General features: G+C 41.3%; 1 protein-coding gene across 4 annotated transcripts in view; it reads left to right on the top strand.

Annotated features, from left to right (window-relative positions):
• The window catches only part of LOC146499319 (plexin-B2-like), a 234773-nt gene that overhangs the window by 204243 nt on the left and 9549 nt on the right, over positions 1 to 20981 (top strand). For all 4 annotated transcript variants that reach the window (XR_014870228.1, XM_085138090.1, XM_085138092.1 and 1 more), the window contains 15 exons: positions 1896 to 2111; positions 2204 to 2287; positions 4475 to 4570; positions 5024 to 5160; positions 5253 to 5353; positions 7846 to 8075; positions 8228 to 8409; positions 8501 to 8567; positions 10461 to 10607; positions 11122 to 11199; positions 11484 to 11562; positions 15682 to 15782; positions 18191 to 18272; positions 18406 to 18557; positions 18817 to 18977. Coding sequence is in view for 3 of the 4 variants with exons in the window: in XM_085138090.1 (XP_084994216.1) it covers positions 1896 to 2111; positions 2204 to 2287; positions 4475 to 4570; positions 5024 to 5160; positions 5253 to 5353; positions 7846 to 8075; positions 8228 to 8409; positions 8501 to 8567; positions 10461 to 10607; positions 11122 to 11199; positions 11484 to 11562; positions 15682 to 15782; positions 18191 to 18272; positions 18406 to 18557; positions 18817 to 18977 (1913 nt within the window). In the remaining variant the exon portion in view is untranslated. The remainder of the gene's footprint in view (positions 1 to 1895; positions 2112 to 2203; positions 2288 to 4474; positions 4571 to 5023; positions 5161 to 5252; positions 5354 to 7845; positions 8076 to 8227; positions 8410 to 8500; positions 8568 to 10460; positions 10608 to 11121; positions 11200 to 11483; positions 11563 to 15681; positions 15783 to 18190; positions 18273 to 18405; positions 18558 to 18816; positions 18978 to 20981) is intronic.

The following is a 20981-nucleotide window of genomic DNA, read 5'->3' on the forward strand; positions in this document are numbered from 1 at the left end:
TAGTTGAGTTAAGAGCCCTTTTCTGCAAAGAGACTTGTTGCAGACGAGCTGTGCTCATTGGCACGAACAGACTCATTTAATTGCAACATGTTTGCAGTTGGTTTATAAATTACACTGCAATTATTAAGAAACCTTTGCAAAAATGTCTGTGATTCCTGCAGATATTTGGAGACGAGTTGCCTGAATGTGTAACTGATTTATATCTACTGCAGTGGAATTATGTGTGATGTATTATTAATCTCTCATAAGTAATAATATACCTAATAAGCACCTAGCAAAGTGATAAATGGTATCTGATTATTCTGCTTCTTGTGTTTGTTTAAAATTAACGCTGTTGTTGTGTGTTCTTTAGAAAATTGTATTTGCTTTCATTTAAAAAATTAATATTGAATGGGTTAAAATACATGTGTCATTGTATTTGTGTGAATCTGGAACATTGTATGTTAGTGGACATCAGCAAAACTGCTCATTTAGATCCGTTGTGTCTGGGTAAATTTTGACTCAACAGGGGCATACGTAGAGTGTGTCTGTATTATAACTAGTAAGGCATTACAATATGTGGCCCGTTTTACTGACAGCACAGTGTTCTACAATTTAAATGAACAAATAATTGCTAAAAATAGCCAAGTTTTCGTCTTATATTTTGATCTTTGTGAGAGACGGTAAGACCACATTTCTTTAGAATTACTTGGGGCAAAATGTGCAGTCAGTGTGACTGTGAGGATGTTTTTAATAAATGCAGAGTGTCAGCTTGATGTACGTCAGTCTGCAGCCTCATCTGCCGCTTGTTCTCGCCGAGCCAAAAGCCTGAGACTGAGGGAACAGAGCAACACTGCTATTTCACTGCTGAATAGCTTTGAGTGACAGAGACTCTTAGGAAAGATTCACTGCAGGGGAGAGGAGGTGAAGTCGTTTTATTGTCACTTCATCAAAAGCTGCTGTCTGAACCGGGAAGAAAGAGAGGGAGACTCAGTGGGGAGGCAGAGAGGGGGGAGAAAAAGGAGTATGGGAAAGAGACAGAGGAGGAGGAAATATGAAGAAAAAGTTAAACCTGCGCTGTGATTCACTGCCATCAAACTGTCTGCAGGTTAAAATAGAAAAAGCTGAATTTAATCTGACAATAATAGATTTTTTTGTCCACTTGAGGGCAGCAGAAAAGAGTCGGTTTTGTGTATTTGAATATGTAGATTTTATTCGACATTCTGCTGTCAATCTGACACCATTTCAATAATGAATTTTGGCAAGCTAGACCTCATATTTAATGAAGAATAAAAACTCTTTTTGGGTTCCTTTTTTTGTCCATGTATGGTAGTCATCTCTTGACACTTTAAACTCTAAGCTAAAGACTTGTAATGAATAGAAATCCAACAATCCAACAAAAGCACAGAGCTCAGAGAGGGCAGCCTCCTTTTCACTTTTTTAAGCTCTGTTTTTGGTCTCCACCACACTCGGTGTTCACCAGCTACTGAAAACAAACAAAGTAATTAAATACGTTATATATTGAACACCTGCCATTACTCGCTGGGACACTTGGAGGTTGAAACAACGTATATACCTGACTCTGATTGTTTGGTTGTACAGCCAGGAATGATCTGACAGCCCTGTTATCTACTAGGTATCTCCTTGTATCCTTGGAGCTCCTCTTTTGGTCTCCACTGCCTTCTCAGGGAACTTTTGGCTTTATAGAAGCTAAATGCTACACAGTAAAAACATCACTATAAAGTCTTTTTTTAAATCAGCTGACAGATGTGTTTTTGTTTTTGAAGCAACCAAAGCTGGGGAAAGTTTTAGGTCTTACAGAAAGCCGATCTTTTCTTTGAGCTTTACACACGCCTGGCTCATTCTTCAGCTTTCTCACTCTGAATAATTTCACTCTTTTTCTTTTATTTGTCTAGTTTGTGCAGGAGGCTCTGAGCAAGAATGACACAGTCCTCCAGTTTTACTCCCCGATAGTGAACTCCAGCTACGAAACCCTCTCTCAGTCTCTCAGGATTTACCTCCAGTTGGACAATGTGATCGAGGAGCTGAAGAGCTTCAACTATCACCCCAACCCCACCTTCAATGAGCTCGCCAGGAACGTCGTCACAGAGACCGGCATTATCATCGTGACTGTGAGCACTGATTGCTAGAGATGTTCTTAAAATCCCCTCTTTGACTATTTTTCTGTAAATGGAGCTCACTCTCATTTTCTCACTTTTGCCAGGGTTGGGGTTTCTCCAAGGCGATGACAGCCAAAGAGGCCCAGGCGTTTGTTGGAGATGCCTCATGTCACGTAAACATACTGCAGGTAAACACTGTCTGTTTGAGGAAAGTTTATAATGGCTTTATAATAAGTTTACACTGTAAACATGGAGCTGATGTTCACATTTTATGAAATGTGGGGATATGAGGCAGTTGTGTTATCCATGTCTAACACTGCGTGGCTGTTGGTTAAACTGAGAGTACGAGTATGAGTCTGCCACGTCTGTCTTCCCACAGACATACAGGCTTCTAAAAATGCAGCATTAGGACACACTCAACGCTTGATCTCTCCTTTGGAAACAATTCAGTGAAGGCGCCGTCTCTTGATGAGTAGACTGCAAAGATGTTACGATGACAAAAACAAAACATCTTCCAAAGCTTTAGTTCTGATGCACCATGTGAAAATACAGCTAAAACATATTTCCTCCTGGTTTATCTGCTTTTGTTGTATGAGCAAAACAAACACCGCAATTTCCTTTTAGTTAATGCAGCGTGTTGTGTCACATTCCAGCTCCTTATATTTTTGGACTCTACTTGGATTTTAGTTTTTACATCATACAGATTAAAGAGAAAAAATCCTCACTCATCTAAAAAATCCTCAGTCATCTAAAACAAGCCATTTTAGCCTGTTTTTCTTTAAGACCTGCCATCCCTCCCTCTTGCCCCTCTGCTTGCTTCCAAAAACAGAAATCAATATTTCTAAGAATGTTTTGATCTGATTGGTTGACATTTGGGCGACTCTGTTATAAATATCTATTTGGGTACTGAGCAAAAACCTCTTTATGTTGCTTCCAAGAAGCCAGAACTTCTTGTTATTTTAAAATGGTCCTGGTTTTCTCGTTCTCCACACTTTCTGAAGATCTTTCACCTTTTTTTGTTTTTTGGGCGGAGCATCGGCTGCTTTTTTCACTTTCAATCCCGCTCTTGTACCTGCCCATTTTCAGACGAATGCTTGTTGGTCACAGCACCTTAACTCTGACCTGTGAATCACTCAAGCATAAAAAGGCATCTAACTCGTGGGATGAACCAATGTTGTTAGCAAAGAATCAAATTGTTACTAGCAGGTTGTTGCAAAATACATAATTTGTTCCCATTTCTTCAGTTAAATCACTAAAAAATTTGACACCATTCGACAGACATAAAATATTCTTCCACTAACTAGGTGATTCCCAAAGAACTATTGGCTGGAAACCTGCCATATTTCAAGATGGTGTCAAGTGTATCTTGATATATTTGACAAAAGAAGAGATGGTGAGCCTTAAAAAAACCCATCTACAGCATGTGATCCACATCTGAAAGTTGTGTCCTTAAGAAACAGGGAAAAAAATTACCTGAGAGAAATATCTTGACCTTCAGATGATCCATCTGCTGTTTACTGAAGCCTCATCAGAAATGTTCTCAGTGGAAGGGCAGCTGTCAAGAAGCAGTTCTTAAGGAAACGTACCATTCTTCAGTATGAGAATGATCTCAAACACACTCTTAATGCAGTAAAAGCAAACCAGAGCACAGACCACAGCGTCATTGAAGCAGTGTGGGATCATCTTGAGAGGGAATAGAACAAACGGCGGAACCATCAAAGAAGAGCTTTGAATGTCAAGAAGCCTGGAGAACTATTCCTAAAGACTACTTCATAAACTTCAGTCGGTTTTAGAAAACTCAAGCCGTGTTGAAGAATAAAGATCGTCATTACCAAATGGAATTTCAGGCTCACTACAGTTGAATTTTGGCCTTGTATTTGTATTTGTTTGCTAAGAAATGAAGGATGACTCAAGACTTTTGCATTAGTACAGAAGATAAGTGAAACTAATAGGTCCCCTTTAATTTTTATGAAAGTGTTTCTTCTTGTAGTTGAGAACAGAAGCAGCATACAGGCAGTTAATTGACTGCAGTGGGCGTAAAACGATTAAACCAACAGAAATTATTGTGCTAATTGCAGCTGTTGCTACCTCCCTTTCTGTTCCCTTCTCTTGCACTTTAAATTGATAAAGTGAATGAAACATGCTGGTTTATAGATTTTGTTTTTTAAATACCAAGATCAATCTGAGGGGCTACAAAATTATCAGGTAAGGAAAAAAGAGGGGAAATATGTTCCAAACAAACTGTTTTGTTATTGTGACTCCAAAAAACTGTGAACATTTATCAGAATCTGTGTATTATATTTAGTGATGCACCACTAAACATGTGCTTAGTGCAACTGTGTGACTCTTCATTCTCTCCTGTGGGCCCGGTACAGGATGATAAGCTGATACTGGAGGCGCCTTCATCCCAGCCCAGAGCCAGATCTAAACGTCAGCGCAGAGACGCAGTCAACGACCTGCTGGAGCTGGTGGTGAGCATGTGACGTTTTAAACACTTTGGCAGCCAGGAAAGATGCTACTCAAGGACATAGGGAAAGTTCAGAGCTTCTTACGCTAGTCTTTCAGATCCTGTAAAAGAACAGCACTGTTGCTTCACAGCAAAACCACACCGGGCTCTTTGGTGTGATGTTACCACGCGGGTTCTCTTCATATCAAATAACATGCTGTGTTAACCCTGCTGATCTTGGCACAGGACGTGCTTACAAAAGAGATTTTTTTATCTCAAGCTTTTCACTTACTTTCCATGTTAACAGAATATGGTTTGTGTTAAGCCTTCAGTAGGACAAGAATACATCAGAGTTTAAGAAGCAGATCCACTGAGTCTCATATGGAAGGAAATGTTTACAATAATGAAGATATAAAACAGAGAGGGGAGAGCTTTCAGGTTCAGCAGCAGATACAGGACCAAGTTTGTCTGTCTCCAGGTGAAATTTGGCCACGGCGAGTGGGTTGTGGGTTCGGTCTACTACTCAAGAAAAGACGACATTCCTCTGGCTATAATCATCCCGGCGGTGATCATACCGATGCTGCTGTTCATCGCCGTGTCAGTCTACTGCTACAGGTTAGAAGAATATGAAGTCAAACAGACAAATTAATTGTTGCGTGTGCCAATAAACACGCTCCCTTTTGCTTTTTGGGTCTGTAAACCAACAGGAGGAAGAGTCAGCAGGCAGAACGGGAATACGAGAAGGTGAAGCACCAGCTGGAGAATCTGGAGGAGAGTGTCCGAGATCGCTGCAAGAAAGAGTTCACAGGTACTGAGCCTCACCTGAAAGCTGTGAAGTGACAGGTCTGGTGTGTGTGGCGAGAGCGATCATTGAAGCCGTGTACATGTCTGTTATGAATTATTGTTTGGTTTTGATGGAAGTGTCTCTGCAAGTATCCAGCATTTTCAGAACTGTACAAGTCTGTTCTTATCTCTGGAAGAAGTGATGGCGGTGGAGCTTTAACAGGTTTAAAAGAAGCAATGGACATTGTAAAAGCATTAACATTAAAAGAAGACATTCATCAATTAACTTACAGTATTGACACCCGACTCTCTTAAAGACTGAACCCGGCTGTAAACTCGGTGTACTTCCATGTACAAAGCTGAATTTTGTCTGCATCTCGTCACCCGTTGGGTTCACAGATTGGGCCCATCACCACTTTGGCACTCTGTGAACCTCTGCCAACGGAGGTCAGCAGATTGTGCAGCGCTTTGGCTCAAACATCAGAATCTTTCCCTTCAGGCCTTTGGTGGAGCTTTTTTGGCTTCATCTGGAACTCTGTTTAGGTCAGCAGGCCCTGAAAGCAGGAATATTCAGTCAGGTGTCCATATTTATAAAGATGGAGACAAATAAACACACTTTAATTAATGGACTGGTTCAAGAAAATCATAAAAATGTGAGTGCTCTGATGAAGTTTTGAAGCCCATGGGTGGCTCAGTCTTCTACCAGTACGTACAGAGGCAAGGCGTTTCTCCAGTGTGAATACGCCGATAAACTTTTCCCATTCTTGGTACAGCACTGTGGTGTTGGTGGATAAGGATAATTCAGTTACCAATGGAAGTTTAGCAGCTCTGAACTGGTAAACCCTACACACCGTATCTGCTGCCATTTGAGTTTGTTAACTTCTAAATATCTGCATTTTGAACATCTACTGTGGTGAGGTAAAAATTGTGGAAACTATAAAGAAGTTTGGCTATTCCATTTGTTTATGTTACGCTTCTTCATTACAGTTACAGCTTGTTTTTTCTTGTTTATATGTGAGAGCTGCTTAATTAGTTCATGCTGATTAATGGGAGTCTTCACATTGGTTTACCATCAGAGATGTGAGAGACGCACTAATGATTTTCATGGTGACAAAGGGTGAAATAACAAAGCGAAAAAACAAACATAAAGCACTCAGGGTAACTTTTACCTACCATGATAGCGAGGATAAACCGCTCCTGAGGAAATCTTCCTATAATTTTCCTGAATTTTCCTACACACGATACCACTTACAAGTTCTCTCCTATGACTATAACCTCGAACTTATTGATCTCTTCCAGTCTTTCAAAGCCTTTCCTTTAGCTGGAAAAGTGAGTACAATCTGACTAAAGTCGTCTGCAGCTGAGAATAATCAGGATTGTTTTTGTCCTTAAGCTCTGGCCTTATTTATCAGGCAGAGATTTTCTAATGATCTAAGAATCCAGCAGTAAGAAGAGCCAATTAAGTCATGGACCCAAGTATGTTTCTACTCCATCCAATTAAATCCGCTCATTCTAAATTCCAAATAACAAGCAGTCATAAAACTTAACAGTAGTTTCCCCATAAATGTAAGCCCCTGTTCTTTTGATAGTTTTAAAAGCCCTGTTGTGTCTCTGAGCCAAAGATTTTCACGGCCATGTCCTCCACAGCAAGTTAAAGACCACTTTATACACATTTTAAATAGCAGCCACCTCGATTTGTGTAGTCTGAGGATGTCGCTTCCTTGAAGTTATAATTGGAACTGCTGGAAAAATGCATTGGAATTTGTGTAACGTGCTTTGAGTGTCCAATAAGACCAAACCCACACACTGTAACACCAATCCATTTACCATTCGGTTTGCATTTGATGCACCAACGCTGGAAATCAAGGTCTCTCTACATGAGTGCCATTGCATCTTGAGGTTCAAATAAAATGAAATTAGGATTTCATTCTAATGAAGTGAATGCTCTGCATATTTACCTGATATGAAAGCATGGAGACATGGGCCTACATTACCAAAGTTCTCTGACCGCCTCATGAAAAGTTTTTGAAAATGTAAATCAAATAAATTTTAAATAAAGAGAAAAAATTCAAGATACACTGGTCCCTTCTTAAACAGTCAAGTGTGTGGACTTCGCTAGAGTAGCTTAGCATGATCCTCAGTTCAAAATAATGCTTCTTTATCTCGTCCTGACCCTCAATGAAGCCTTCAGTTTATTGTCTGTGGTGGCTCCTTTCTATTTAAGCCAGCTTTCTTCTGACCTGCGATGTCAGCAATATCAACTCTTATTGACATCATACAGAGCCAAGAGTTGAAAAGCTGCCTGGAACTCTGTAACTAGAGCAGTACATAAACAGATTATTGGAAATGTGTGATCTAAACATTATTGTCGCAGTATATATAAATATATACATACAGCAGAAGAAGAAATTAAGAAAAGAATATTCCTTCTGCTTTAATCCATTATTTCCTGCGCTACTTCTTGTTTTAACATGTTTTCACACATTTTCTGATGGTTTTCCTTTTTGTCTCTATCAGATCTCATGATTGAAATGGAAGACCACACCAGTGAACTGAGCGAAGGTCGCATCCCCTTCCTGGACTACAAAACCTACACCAACCGAAATTTCTTCCTGCCCTCCAAGGACGGCGCCAATGACCCCATGATCACGGGAAAACTACAAATCCCAGAAGCCCGCAGGGCCACTGTGGCTCAGGCGCTCAACCAGTTCTCCAACCTGCTGAACAGTAAAACGTTTCTCATAAATGTGAGTTTGAAGATTTGAAGTGGAATTTCCTCTTTCTCTTATTCTTCTTCCAGCTCAGTTTTTTTTTTTATATTTTCCTGCTTATTTTTCTGTCTTTGTATCTATTTCTATTCATGTATTTATTATCATTAAATTTACTGTCATATGTGTAGTTTATCCACACGCTGGAGAGACGTCCAGACTTTAACGCCCGGTCTCGGGGTTATTTCGCTTCTCTGTTGACGGTGGCGCTGCACGGCAAACTGGAGTATTACACAGACATCATGAGGACACTGCTGCTGGAGCTGATGGACGAGCATGTGCAGAACAAAAACCCCAAACTCATGCTCAGGAGGTGAGGACAGGACAGAGACTCGGTGGTTTATTCTATAAATGTCGTAGTGATGGAAAAGTGATCTAATGTTTCCCTCTGTTTGTGTATCTAGGTCAGAGACAGTGGTGGAGAGGATGCTTTGTAATTGGATGTCCATCTGCCTCTATCAGTTCCTCAGGGTAACACTGATTTTCTTTTTCACTTACTCCGTGTCACACATTCCTTTCCTTCGATTTGTTTTTATGTCCTTGTCTCTTCGATCTGTTTTTCTTTCCTGCTTTTTTCTGCCTCTCCTCTTTGTTCCTCAGTTATAATTGACTCTAAGAAACTTTCCTTCCTACTGAAAGCAGATCTTAAACCTGTATTTTGTGCTCGGTGTGTGTTTTGTTTTGACCAATTTGGGATTTTTGCTGTTTACTCTGACAGCAGCTGCAGATACGCTGTGCATTAGTTTCTATAATTTAACATACTCATAATAAACACAGTTCATGCTTCAGCTCCAGAAAAAGTTTACACCACGGACATGCTTTATGTTTTTGTAGAGACCAGCAGTTGTGCTGTGAATGTATTTATGACCCAAACTAAAAAGTTGAACATATCCAGAGAGTTCAAATTCAAACATCAGGACACTAAATCTGAACAACAGGAAACCCACAAGACAAAAAAAGAATAACAAACTGCCTCTCACTTTTCACAAAGAAAACAAAATGTGAAAATTCACATAAAGAAAAAAATCTGTTCAGCAGTTCAAAAAGCAGAAAAAACCTGCAACTAACAACTAAAATAAAGAAACGTCTGTTGTGACTGACACCCTGACAGATCCAAAGCTTCCACATAATACAAAAGGGTCTGCAGTCCTTTTTCAAAACTCTTTTGTTTGTCTTTCATTCTGTATGTAATGGGGGGGGGTTTTTCTTCTTTTTTTTTTGGAGGGAGGGGGCAGTTTGGCATAATTTGTCAGAGAAAACTGACAGATTATAAAATATAAGTACTTTAATAATTTCAATAGTGAGAAAACAACCTTCTTTGTCTCCTTTTTATATTTAATAAACCTTAAATTCTACTATTATGGTGAACACAGTTAATAAAAATACAGTATAAATTGATATTTAACTTTAGTAAACAGTTATACTTGTTATTAATAAATATACATAGATATATTTTCTTAACCAGTTATCCAACTCAGGGTTGTTGGGAACGCTGGAGCTTTTACCAGCTGTCAGTGGGTGGTCAATTCCCCAGTCTGTCAATGGGCTAGCACAGAGAAACACAAACAGTCAATATTGAATCAGTAATTAAAGGGCCATACAGTTGTGATCAGAAGTTTACAGCTACTCCTCATGGGCATGAGTGGTGATTTTGGACTTTGTGCAGTGTACCAACCCAGAGCGTGATGCTACACCACCATCCTTGACAGTTGGAACAGTGTTCAAACATACATCTCATCATTGTGGCGAAACAAAACGTTTCTCAAAGACATTTAAATCATCCGTGTATGCAGCTACAAAATTTCAGTCGACCTTGAAGGTGTCGATTTCAGGGCAGCTCAGATTTTTCTCTCAGCACACGGTAATGTAAAACTCTTTTCCTGTGGGCAGTGACACTGTTGTCCAGCAGGGTTTTTTCTCAGCATCCTAACCAGTTTCGTATCATCCGAGAGTGGCAGTTTGGATCTTCTTTGAGACCTTGGCAAAGTAGTGACACATCTATGTAACTTGTACTTCCGGAAAGTTGTTTTTAACTGATCATCTTGGAATCTGCAGTTATTAAGACATGGCTCCAAGAAATTTTTAGAATTTGTGTAAATCTACCAATTGTCTTTCTCTCATGTTCACTGGATTCATTGGACTTTTCCATTGTTCTTAGTATACATCAATCAAAAAACATTTTAAACACAAATTCAATGGTCATGTTAGGGTCAGTGGACTGCTGGGTTTTTACTACTAGAAATCTTTGGTAATCCATAGTAAGTTAGATAGAGAGAGAGAGTTATGGCTTATTTATAAAAGAACGATACTAGATTTTTATGAGACCTTAACTCTTTTTTTAAGACGTTGATGTCTTTGTTTCAGGACACGGCAGGAGAGCCTCTGTACAAACTGTTCAAGGCCTTGAAGCACCAGATTGAGAAGGGTCCCGTGGATGCCAAGATGAAGAAGGCCAAATACACGCTGAACGACACGGGACTGCTGGGAGATGACGTCGAGTACTCTGTGCTGGTCAGTATGAACAAAAGCACCACAGTGTGCAGTCTTCCTTCACACGTTCACATGTTTTATTGGTGAACTCCTGAGCAAAATAGCTTTTAAATAGTATGAAATATAAAGTAACTTTGTTTGCAGATACAAATGATAGAAAATTGGCTTCCTCCAGGGTGTCTGGGCTCTTCTTTAGAGATAAGGGTGAGGAACACCATGTTTTGGGAAGGGCTCTGAATCAAGCAGCTGAACCTCCACATCAAAGGGAGTCAGTTTAATTGGTTTAAGCACCTGACAAGGATGCTTCATGGGTGCCTACCATGCGAGGGTAGGTTAAATTGGAGAGATTATGTATCTCAGCGGTTTGATAGCAGCAGCAGCTAGGGAGAGGGAGGTGTGTCGGGTGTCCATCAGAGTAGACCCCCAGCTCCAGAATGAGTCATGCTTTGGGTCGTTGGTTGCATAATGAAAACAAGCCTTCACTGTGGCTCCACTTTTACCTTCTTGCATCTTCCCGGTGTGTTTGTGCTGTCAGACTTTGCAGGTGTTGGTGCATGGGGAGGGACCAGATGTGACTCCGGTGAAGGTGTTGAACTGTGACACAATCTCCCAGGTGAGAATCTTCTTCTATTTTCAGAGTTTAATTTTTTTTTGGTCGTTGTCGTCAGGACTGTTTGATATCCGGCTGAGTTTAAAAACGAAGAGAAGCTTTGCCGTATCTTTCCCTGCCGCCCTGCACTTTGTCCTTAAAACTGATCGAATGTCTAGAATAGTTTGAGGTAGTTGCAAAACTTCTGTCTGTCGATATTCTGCAGCTAATAAATGTGAATGAGATATCATTGTCTGTGTTTTGAGTTGACATTATAGAAGGTGAATTTGTAATTTTGTGCTCTGCAGGTGAAAGAGAAGATCATCGATCAGGTGTACAGAAATCTGCCGTATTCTCAGAGACCAAAGGTGGAGAGTGTCGCACTGGGTAAGAAACAAAAACAATCATTAAGCAGCTAGAAAAAATACAGATTATTGATTATTACACCTAGCTTTCAGCATCTTAAACTCCTGGGTTACAACAATATTTGTGGTGGTGGGGGTGGAGTATATAAAGAATATTTGACCTTTAGATAGACCTTAAAACTATAATGTCACCTAAATAAGTCCTGTTTTCCTCACGTGTGTCCTTTCCTGAACTGCACACCTGGAACAGCTGTCAGTCTACAGATCAGATTATGAGTGAATCCAGTAATCACTAAACTAGAACCTGTTTTACAAGGTGAAGTAGACTAAAACATAACAAAAAGTGACATGATCATGCCACAATGTTAAGAAACTGATGGGTAAGTCTATCCACGGCGCCATTATCCACAAATGAAGAAAAGTCCCGGGAGTGACTGGCCGACCAAAATTACTCCAAGAGCTCATCCATGACTCATCCAAGAAGTCACAAATGAACCCAGAACAACATCTAAAGCAGCGGTCCCCAACCCCCGGGCCTCGGACTGGTACCGGTCCGTGAGTTGTTTGGTACCGGGCCGCGAGAGTTGAGGCTCAGGTGTGAAATGTATGGTTTTCAGGTGTGTTATGAATAAATCTTTTTTTCGGTACCGGTACTAGTTTTATTTTGTTGTATTTATCCGTGATACCTTAAGGCCGGTCCGTGAAAATAATGTCGGGCATAAACCAGTCCGTGGCGCAAAAAAGGTTGGGGACCGCTGATCTAAAGAACTGCAGGCCTCTCAGTTAAGGTCAGAGTTCAAGATTCAACAATAAAAAAGAAACTGTGCAAAATGGCAACAATGGGAGAGTTCAAGGAGAAAAGCACTGCTGACCAAAAAGAACAGAAAGGCTCGTCTCATATTTATTAAAAAACATCTGGATGATCCCCAAAAGTTTGGGGAAAAAACTTTGTGGATTGGTGAGACAAAAGCTGAACTTTCTTTATGAAATTTGAGCCCCGTTACATCTGGATTAAACCTAATACAGCATTTCATAAAAAGAACATCATACCAGCAGCTAAACATGGTGGTGGTAGTGTGATGGTCTGGGGCTTCTTCACTGCTTCAGGACAACTTGCCGTAGTTGATGGAAACATGAATCCTGCTCTCTACCAGAAAATCCTGAAGGAGAATCTCTGGCCATCAGTTTGTGGCCTGCTGAGCTATGATCTGAAACATAACAGCAAGAGCATCTCTGAATGGTTAAAAAATCAATGAAATTTAAAGGGTCTAATCTAATCTATGTTAGAGTTCTGATGTGGCCAAGTCAAAGTCCAGCAGGCCGTTCATGCTGGAAAACCCTCTAATGTGGCAGAAATAAAAGAATTCTGTAAAGAATTTGAAAGACTCATCGCCAGTTAATGATTCACATTTGCATTTCACTGACAGTTTAAGTACTGCAAGGAGAAAACAGGTCATCCTTTACATCAGATTAGCCTCACACAGATGCAAGTTTTGAAAAAAAAGTGTTTCTTTCCCTTTAATAGTCCCTCCCTCCAGATACCACACATCCAGATGTTTTAACTTGATTGTAAAGATTAAGCATGAAGCTGCAGTGATGTTTAAACAGGTCTGTCAGGCCACTAAAAGACTACAAGGCTTCTATAAGGGAAGTGAGACGTGCCGTGAATAAGGATTAGCTGGATTTCAGGGTTGACCTTAAATACCCCGTAGCATCCTGAGACACAGAATTTCATTAATCCCAAAGAGAATTCCCACTGCAGCTGAATCACATATAACAGCCATTCTAGTGTGTGCCGTGTAAACTTTCAAACAGTTATTGCTGGGTATGAAAGTACAGGAATAATTCACCACTTCAAACAGGAAGTTTTAAGATAGAAAGATCTTATAATATTCAGCAGCATGTGTCCTTTCTACGGCTACATTTCCATCCACTGCAGCAGAGTTTTTATCAGGCAAACAGCTGGAATCTCACAAGATTCAAAACAGAATCCATTTTCTTCTCCCCGGACCTCAGCAGGTTGTAATGCTGCTGCTATAGAAGTGTGATGACAGACTGATGATAATCATTTGATCTCCTGCTAAGTGCTTTTCTGAATGTGAGTACCTGCCAGAGTTTTTCATCCACAAACTTTGGAGATGGCAAAAATCGCCTAACTACATGTTAACTATTGCTGACTTGTTCCTAAGCTGGTGCTAGATTGGGTCGGCCTGATGGGTGCTGCATTCTGCTTTTATTGATTGTTTTGCTGGCAGGTAATTGATGATGCTGTGGGCTTTTCAAAAGGTCATTTGGGAGCTAAATGGGTCGGTTGTGGACTCTGTTGTTTATTGCTTGTTTGCTGCTGACAGGCAACCTGAATATGTTTACAAAAATGTCTGAATTAAGATTGTACCAACTCAGCAGGTCTTTGATTTCATTAGTACTTAGTACATTAGTGTTTGGGCCTTCTACTTTCTGTTGATTAAAGTTTTGGGTGTTTTTGTTGTTGTTTTTTTAATTTTTTGCTGTTAGCGAGCGATTACAAGTAATTCTGGTGATTGGCGGTTAAGTGTGGCTCAACCTCACCCATCCAGGTTGCCGACATGTTGCAAACTATCTGAATCGGTCTATGAGCACAACTCGTCGGGGACAAGTCTCTTTGCAAAAGGGAACTGGACTGGTTGCCTGTGTTATTTTGTAGTTGGATTCTTCGTCACCGTGACTATTTGTAGAATAATTTGACTCTGAATGTTTTAGTTAAACGTGCCAGTTTATCACAATAAATAACTCTATTATCACAAATGAACTGCATGTAATTGCCGATTTGAGTGCATTCATTCACAAACCCATTGCAGACTGTTAGCAGACTGCCTCAGTCTTGATACCACTTTATTGCCATCTTGGTGCGCCAACGTTGCTTTGAAGACGACAACTGATTGTGAGAGCAAAGCCATTTTCAAAGTGACCATTTCCAAGGTAACAAGTAGGGCTGCACGATTAATCGTTAGAAAATCACGATCTCAATTCATACTTATGTGCGATCTCATTTCCAAATGACAACGATTTAAAAAAAAAAAACGCATTTTGATCCGGGACGTAATCTGCATGAAAACAAGCGCTCACTCTTCCTGCTCAACAAATGACAAGGGTGGAGCCTTATACCACATGATACAGAAGCTGGCTGCTAAAATTGGCAGGGAAAAAACAACGGAGAGCACGTCAGGGATGACGAGAAAGTGACTGGAGAAAATCCGTCCCGGTCAACCACCCAAACATCAATAACGGGAACCTTATACAGCGCTTCCCTATACCCGTCGAACTCCCGCAGGCACAAAGAAATTACGGAGGCTATTACTGATCACCTGACCAAAGATATGGCTCCCATCAACACTGTGCAAAACGAGGGATTTAGGAAAATGATCAACACCCTTGACAAACGCTACACAGTGCCGTCCCGCAACTATTTTTCTATTGTTGCACTACCTGCTCGAGCAACGGTGGAGACGGAATTTCAAGCAGTACAACATTTTGCGGCAATGACAAAATGTGAGACATTTGTTGTTTTTATGTTTATTTGTTGTTTTTATGTTCAGTCTCAACTGTTACGAAGTTGTTGTGCAGTTAATAAGTGCAATAAATATTTATATTGGAAAAGAAAATCGTGAGAGAATCGTGATCTCAATTCTAAGCAAAAAAATCGTGATTCTCATTTTATGCAAAATCGTGCAGCCCTAGTAACAAGATAAACTGGCATCAGTCTGCCTCTTTCTCTGTGGAGTATTTAGTCTTATGTTGCTAACATGGGAATCTATCACGGCCAGGCTGCCCTGTGGTCACTTTGGTTTGTCGATCTGTCTGACTGATGGATCATCCAATCAAGATTTTTATGGGCATAACTTCCTTTTTCTTAGCTGTGTGTAAGAAACCATCTGAACCGTCTGCAAGGTGTAGATTTAAGCCCAGGTACTTTGGACCTATCTCATCCCGTATCACAAATATCCAATACTGGGCAACCTATTGAACACAATAAGTGTTGAGAGGAGTGATGGTAGGAGCATATCCCACTGTACCTACAATGATTCACACACATGGATCAGGTTGGCACACCATCACTTTTATGCTAAATTACATGTTAATTTCCTTCTCCTTGTCCCTGCAGAGTGGCGTCCCGGCTCCACGGGTCAGATCCTTTCTGACCTCGACCTCACATCCCAGAAGGAAGGACGCTGGAAGAGACTCAACACACTGGCTCATTACAACGTGAGTTCCACCTGCTGCACATGCCTATTTCTGCCCTGTGTCGTTTCCCCTTTTCCTTCATCCTGCTGAATGTCTTATTACCAAACACTTCCTGTCATTTCCTGATGGTTAAACTGCTGTTTGTTAAAGATGAGGTCAATTGCAAGCAAGCACAGCGATGCCACACCTCCCACCGCTGCTGCTGTGATCCTGCACAAACAAGGTTAAATGCATCTCCGTCGACTGAAACTGTCCTACATGCAGTGGAGCGGTTTAAAAAGTCCAACATCACTCAAGAATTACTTGTTTGTCTCATGAGGCCGTCAAATAAGAGAAAACTGTCCTAAAAATCCCTGAACTGAAGTCTTTACTCATCAGGATGAAGATTTACACTCATCACATGCACTGAGGTCATGAATGCTTTGGTAATACTGGGTAAAAGTGTTAATGTGGCGTCATTTAAAATAATTTTTTTATATTATTAGATGAATAATATTATTAGTGTGTTACTGCCCATCCAATGCAGGACGCCTGAGCAGATGAGACTCGCAGAAAAAGGATCTTCTCCTAAATCAGTTTAGACGTTAACCTTTTATTGTGTTTTATCCATCTGTTTCTTAAGCGCTTATGCGGTGGGGCTGGAGCCCAACTAAGCTTTCACTGGGTGAGAGTCAGGTTACATCGTGGATAGGTCGCCAGGGCTAACTCAGAGAAGCACAACCATTCACACTCATATTCAGCACTAGGGATGGGTATCGTTTAGGTTTTATCCGATACCGGTGCCAAACCGGTACTTTTGAAACGGTGCCGGTGCTTAAACGGTGCTCAAACCGGTGCTTAAAGAATGGAGAACACAAAATTGGTCCAAAAACATCTTATGTTCAGCTGTTTTTTTGTAAAAAGATAACAATGTTAGCCTTTTCTGCAGCTATAGGGGATTTATGGTATCACTCTTGGCTGGAAGCAGTGCTTAATCAATGGAAAAAACACAAACTTTGTCCAAAAACCTCTCATGTTTAGCTGTTTTCCACTTTTTCTTTGGTCATTTTAGCCTTTTTGGCCAGGGTGAAGGGAGTATCTGCCATCAAACAAGAAGACAGCTGCATGTAACTATGACGGTGTTTGCTAGTTCACCTTACATGCATTAATTTAATAACGTGGTTAGCCTACTAAGCTACTCACGCAGAGAAGAACGGCTGCTGCTGCCATCATCATCCGTCATCATTTCTGCTACACTGGCAGGGCTAGGGGCCAGGACTCTCCTCTTCGGGTTTTTGGGGGATGTTGCTAACTCCGGGTCCGATAACAGGCAACCCACCCGCAGTCGATGCGCTGGTGTGAGGTCTTGCAGCAAGCTATCAAATACGGCGCATTTTTCGGCTTTTAAAAAAAACGCTATCCGTCGCCAGGTGTTTCATCGGATTTGAGGTGTTACCTTCTTTGACAGTATCAGCTTAAAGCACTTGTTGCAGGCTGCTGAGTTTGCATATTTTGCTGTGAAGTACAGCCAGACTTTTGACCGCTTCGCCTTGGGCATTTTTAATCTGTAGCTCTGCTCTAAAAGAACGTACGTACATGGACCCGCCTACTATCCGGAAACGTAAAATGATTGGCTAGAATCTAAAGTGTATCATTCCATACCAGTTGGTGGCGGTAATGCACCTTTCAGTTGTTTGCCAACCGCCAATATAAATGTAAGGAAGAAGAAAGTGTACCACAGCTCAGGAAAAAAAAGCACCGAAATAAAGCACCGAAATGTGCGCTGCTTTTCGGTCTGGTTACTACCGTTTATGTCAGAACCGGTGCCATCATGGCACCGGATACCGGTACCCATCCCTATTCAGCACAGTGTAGTATCACCAGGTACTTTAATACACATTTGGACTGTGGAAGGAGAGAACATGCAATCAATTAACTTTTCCTCATCTATCCTAAATTTATCATATTTTATTTACCTTTGTTGTTTCCTGCTTGGACTTGTCTGTTTTTATTTTGGTCAAAATGTTTTTGCACAGCAATTTTAATGTAGATTAGTGCCGTTCAGCACCAGTGCAGTTATTGATTTTCTTTTTCACAAGTAAACTAAAGTCACGTGAAAAACGAAGTACACCCTCACCTCTTCCATCGGAATGTTGGGGTCCTGAGCAAGTCGGTGTTCCCTCTGCGCTCTCTGGGTGTTTTTAATCATGTCTGTTTCTCTGTGTTGAGCTGAGCTCTTTATTTCTGCACCAAAATCAAAAAAAGTGGAAGCGTAGATAAATGGCGAGCCTCTCGAGATTCGTGCTGCACGAAGACCAGCAGGAATTAAAACGCCAGTCCAGTCCACTCTCCCTTCTGACATTTAAGGAAAATTTGTTTATTGAGAACGCTGCAGTGAGACAGAAAATCATCACTTCCTTCAATTTTCTAACCAATTTCCTGTCTTACAGGTTCGAGACAACGCCACGTTGGTGCTGTCCAGAGTTTTGCACACACAGTCTTTCCACCAGCACCAAGACAGCCATGAAGAGAGTACGTCCACACACACACACACACACACACACACACACACACACACACACACACACACACTTTTTCTGCAACTTTTAAATGCACATGAGTGAAAAAAACACATCAACTTCATGCAGTCCTGTCTCACCTGCAGAAAACGCCCTGCTGGAGGACGATAACACTTTCCACCTGGTGAGACAGCCAGATGAAATTGACGAGGTGAAGTCGAAGCGAGGCAGCATGAAGGACAAAGCGATGACCAAAGCAATCACAGAGATCTACCTGACCAGGCTTCTGTCTGTTAAGGTACAGCTGTGCAGTTTCACTGCAGATGTTTCCGTCATGTCTGCGAGTTTCTGCTGCTGAAGCTCGCAGACATGACGAAGTTCTCATATTTCTTCATTTGTGGGGTTTTTCTGCTTGTATTTGTTATTAGCAGATGCAATTCTGTTGATTGCACTGTCAGGACACTCTTATTTTAATTTTTAGATGTTTTTAATCTGAAGGGTCCTTTTTTCTATATTAAATAGATACATTTAAAACATTGTGTGTCTTTGTGTTACAGGGCACTTTGCAGCAGTTTGTGGACAATTTCTTCCGCAGCGTGCTGTGCTCGAGTTCCGTCGTCCCTCCAGCCGTCAAATACTTCTTCGATTTCTTGGACGAGCAGGCGCAGAGACACGACAATGTAGACGAGGAGACGCTGCACATCTGGAAGACCAACAGGTACAAACACTCACCAAAAACACCAAGTATGCTATCCGGGTAACCGAAAACTCATCTGTGAAACAGCTCTGTGCAAAAGGGAACTCGACTCAACTGGTTGCCAGCTGATTGTATTCTGGTGTTATTCCTATATAAGGTTGCCGAGCAGTGTTATTGCATCTTCGCTGACTGGTATTTGCGTTTATTGCCATTTTGATGCTTTGAAGACGATAACTTAGAGGTCGCAGACCTGGTTCCCAACTTCAGTGCACAGAGGGACCATCATTTGGTCTTGCTGCAGTCTCTGACCTCTGTTTTCCCTCATTTGACGGTAACATAAGAAAGGTTAACATTTAGAGAGGTGTTTGTTTGTTTGTTTGTGTGTCAACTTGGCCCACTTGATCAGATTTTGAGTCTGACACCGCTGTTTTGGGTCTAGGATGATATCATTTACTGTGAGATTTAAATGCTGGCGTCAAGAAACGTCTGAATGAGTGATCTGTTGGCCTGAAACTGTTCTAACAGCTTCATGTGGATCATGCTGTCAGGAAAGGCCTCAGAAGATGAGCTGATTCAGCTCATCTTCAAAGCTGCTGTAAATCCCAGCATGAGATACAACCTGCAAAGAAAACCAGCTAAGAGAAATAATTATCTTGCTTCACTGCTCTCTGTCTGTGTGTCTGTGTGTGAGATACTTCATCAGCCAAAGGAGGGAGTAATTATGTCCTCGTCACTTCTAAACCGGGCCGTGGACCACATAAAAGCCTGATTTAATTGACAGGCTGTTATCAGGGCAGATAAACGATGACGGAGCAGAGACAACGGAGAAGGATAGAGAAACTGAGAGAGATGGGGAGATTGCTTTTTTTTTTCTTCCTCTCTTTTTTTTTTAAGTCCAAACTTCTCTGTTTTCAAACTGGCCTTGAGCTAAGCCTGTCAATCATCAGAGGCACACATACACACACATCTGAACAAGTTGGTAAATGAAATATTTATCAGTTCTGGTGAATTATTTATGGGGGTTATGGTCTGGGGAGGCAGTGAGGGTGGGGGGATGAAAGGAGAGAAGGAGGAGTAAAGGGAAATGGAGCGTCGGCTACATCCTGAAGTCTGAAGCTGAGCATCTACTACAGTCAGCATTAGGGATGGGTACCAGTATCGCACCGGTTCTGACATAAACTGTAGTAACCAGACCGAAAAGCAGCGCACATTTCGGTGCTTTTTTCCCCCCTGAGATGTCATACACTTTGAATTCTAGCCAATCATTTTACCTTTGCAAGCATAGTAGGCGGGCCCAGGTACGTACGTTCTTTTAGAGCAGAGCTACAGATTAAAAATGCCCAAGGCGAAGCGGTCAAAAGTATGGCTGTACTTCACAGCAAAAGATGCAAACTCAGCAGCCTGCAACAAGTGCTTTAAGGTGATACTGTGCAAAGGAGGCAACACCTCGAATCTGATGAAACACCTGGCGACGTATGGCATTTTGTTAAAAGCCGAGGAATGCACCGTATTTGATAGCTTGCTGCAAGACCTCACACCGTGCATATCTACTGCGGGTGTGGTGCCTGTTATCAGACCCGGAGTTTGCAACATCCCCCAAGAACCCGAGGAGTACAGTCCAGGCTCCTAGCCCTGCCAGTGTAGCAGAAATGATGATGGATGATGATGGCAGCAGCCGGTCTTCTCTGCGTGAGTAGCTTAATGTTGTTCGTGTGTAATTTACGTTGAGTAGGCTAACCACGTTATTACATTAATGCATGTAAGGTGAACTAGCAAACACCGTTGTAGTTACATGCGACTGTCTTCTTGTTTGATGGCAGATACTCCCTTCACCCTGGTCAAAAAGGCTAAAATGACCAAAGAAAAAGAGGGAAACAGCTAAACATGAGAGGTTTTTGGACAAAGTTTGTGTTCTTAATTCTTTAAGCACCGGCTCGAGCACCGTTTAAGCACCGGCACCGTTTCAAAAGTACCGGTTTGGTACTGGTATCAGATAAAACCTAAACGATACCCATCCCTAGTAAG

Source organism: Neolamprologus multifasciatus, chromosome 17, assembly GCF_963576455.1.
Source record: "Neolamprologus multifasciatus chromosome 17, fNeoMul1.2, whole genome shotgun sequence".
Lineage (NCBI taxonomy): Eukaryota > Metazoa > Chordata > Actinopteri > Cichliformes > Cichlidae > Neolamprologus > Neolamprologus multifasciatus.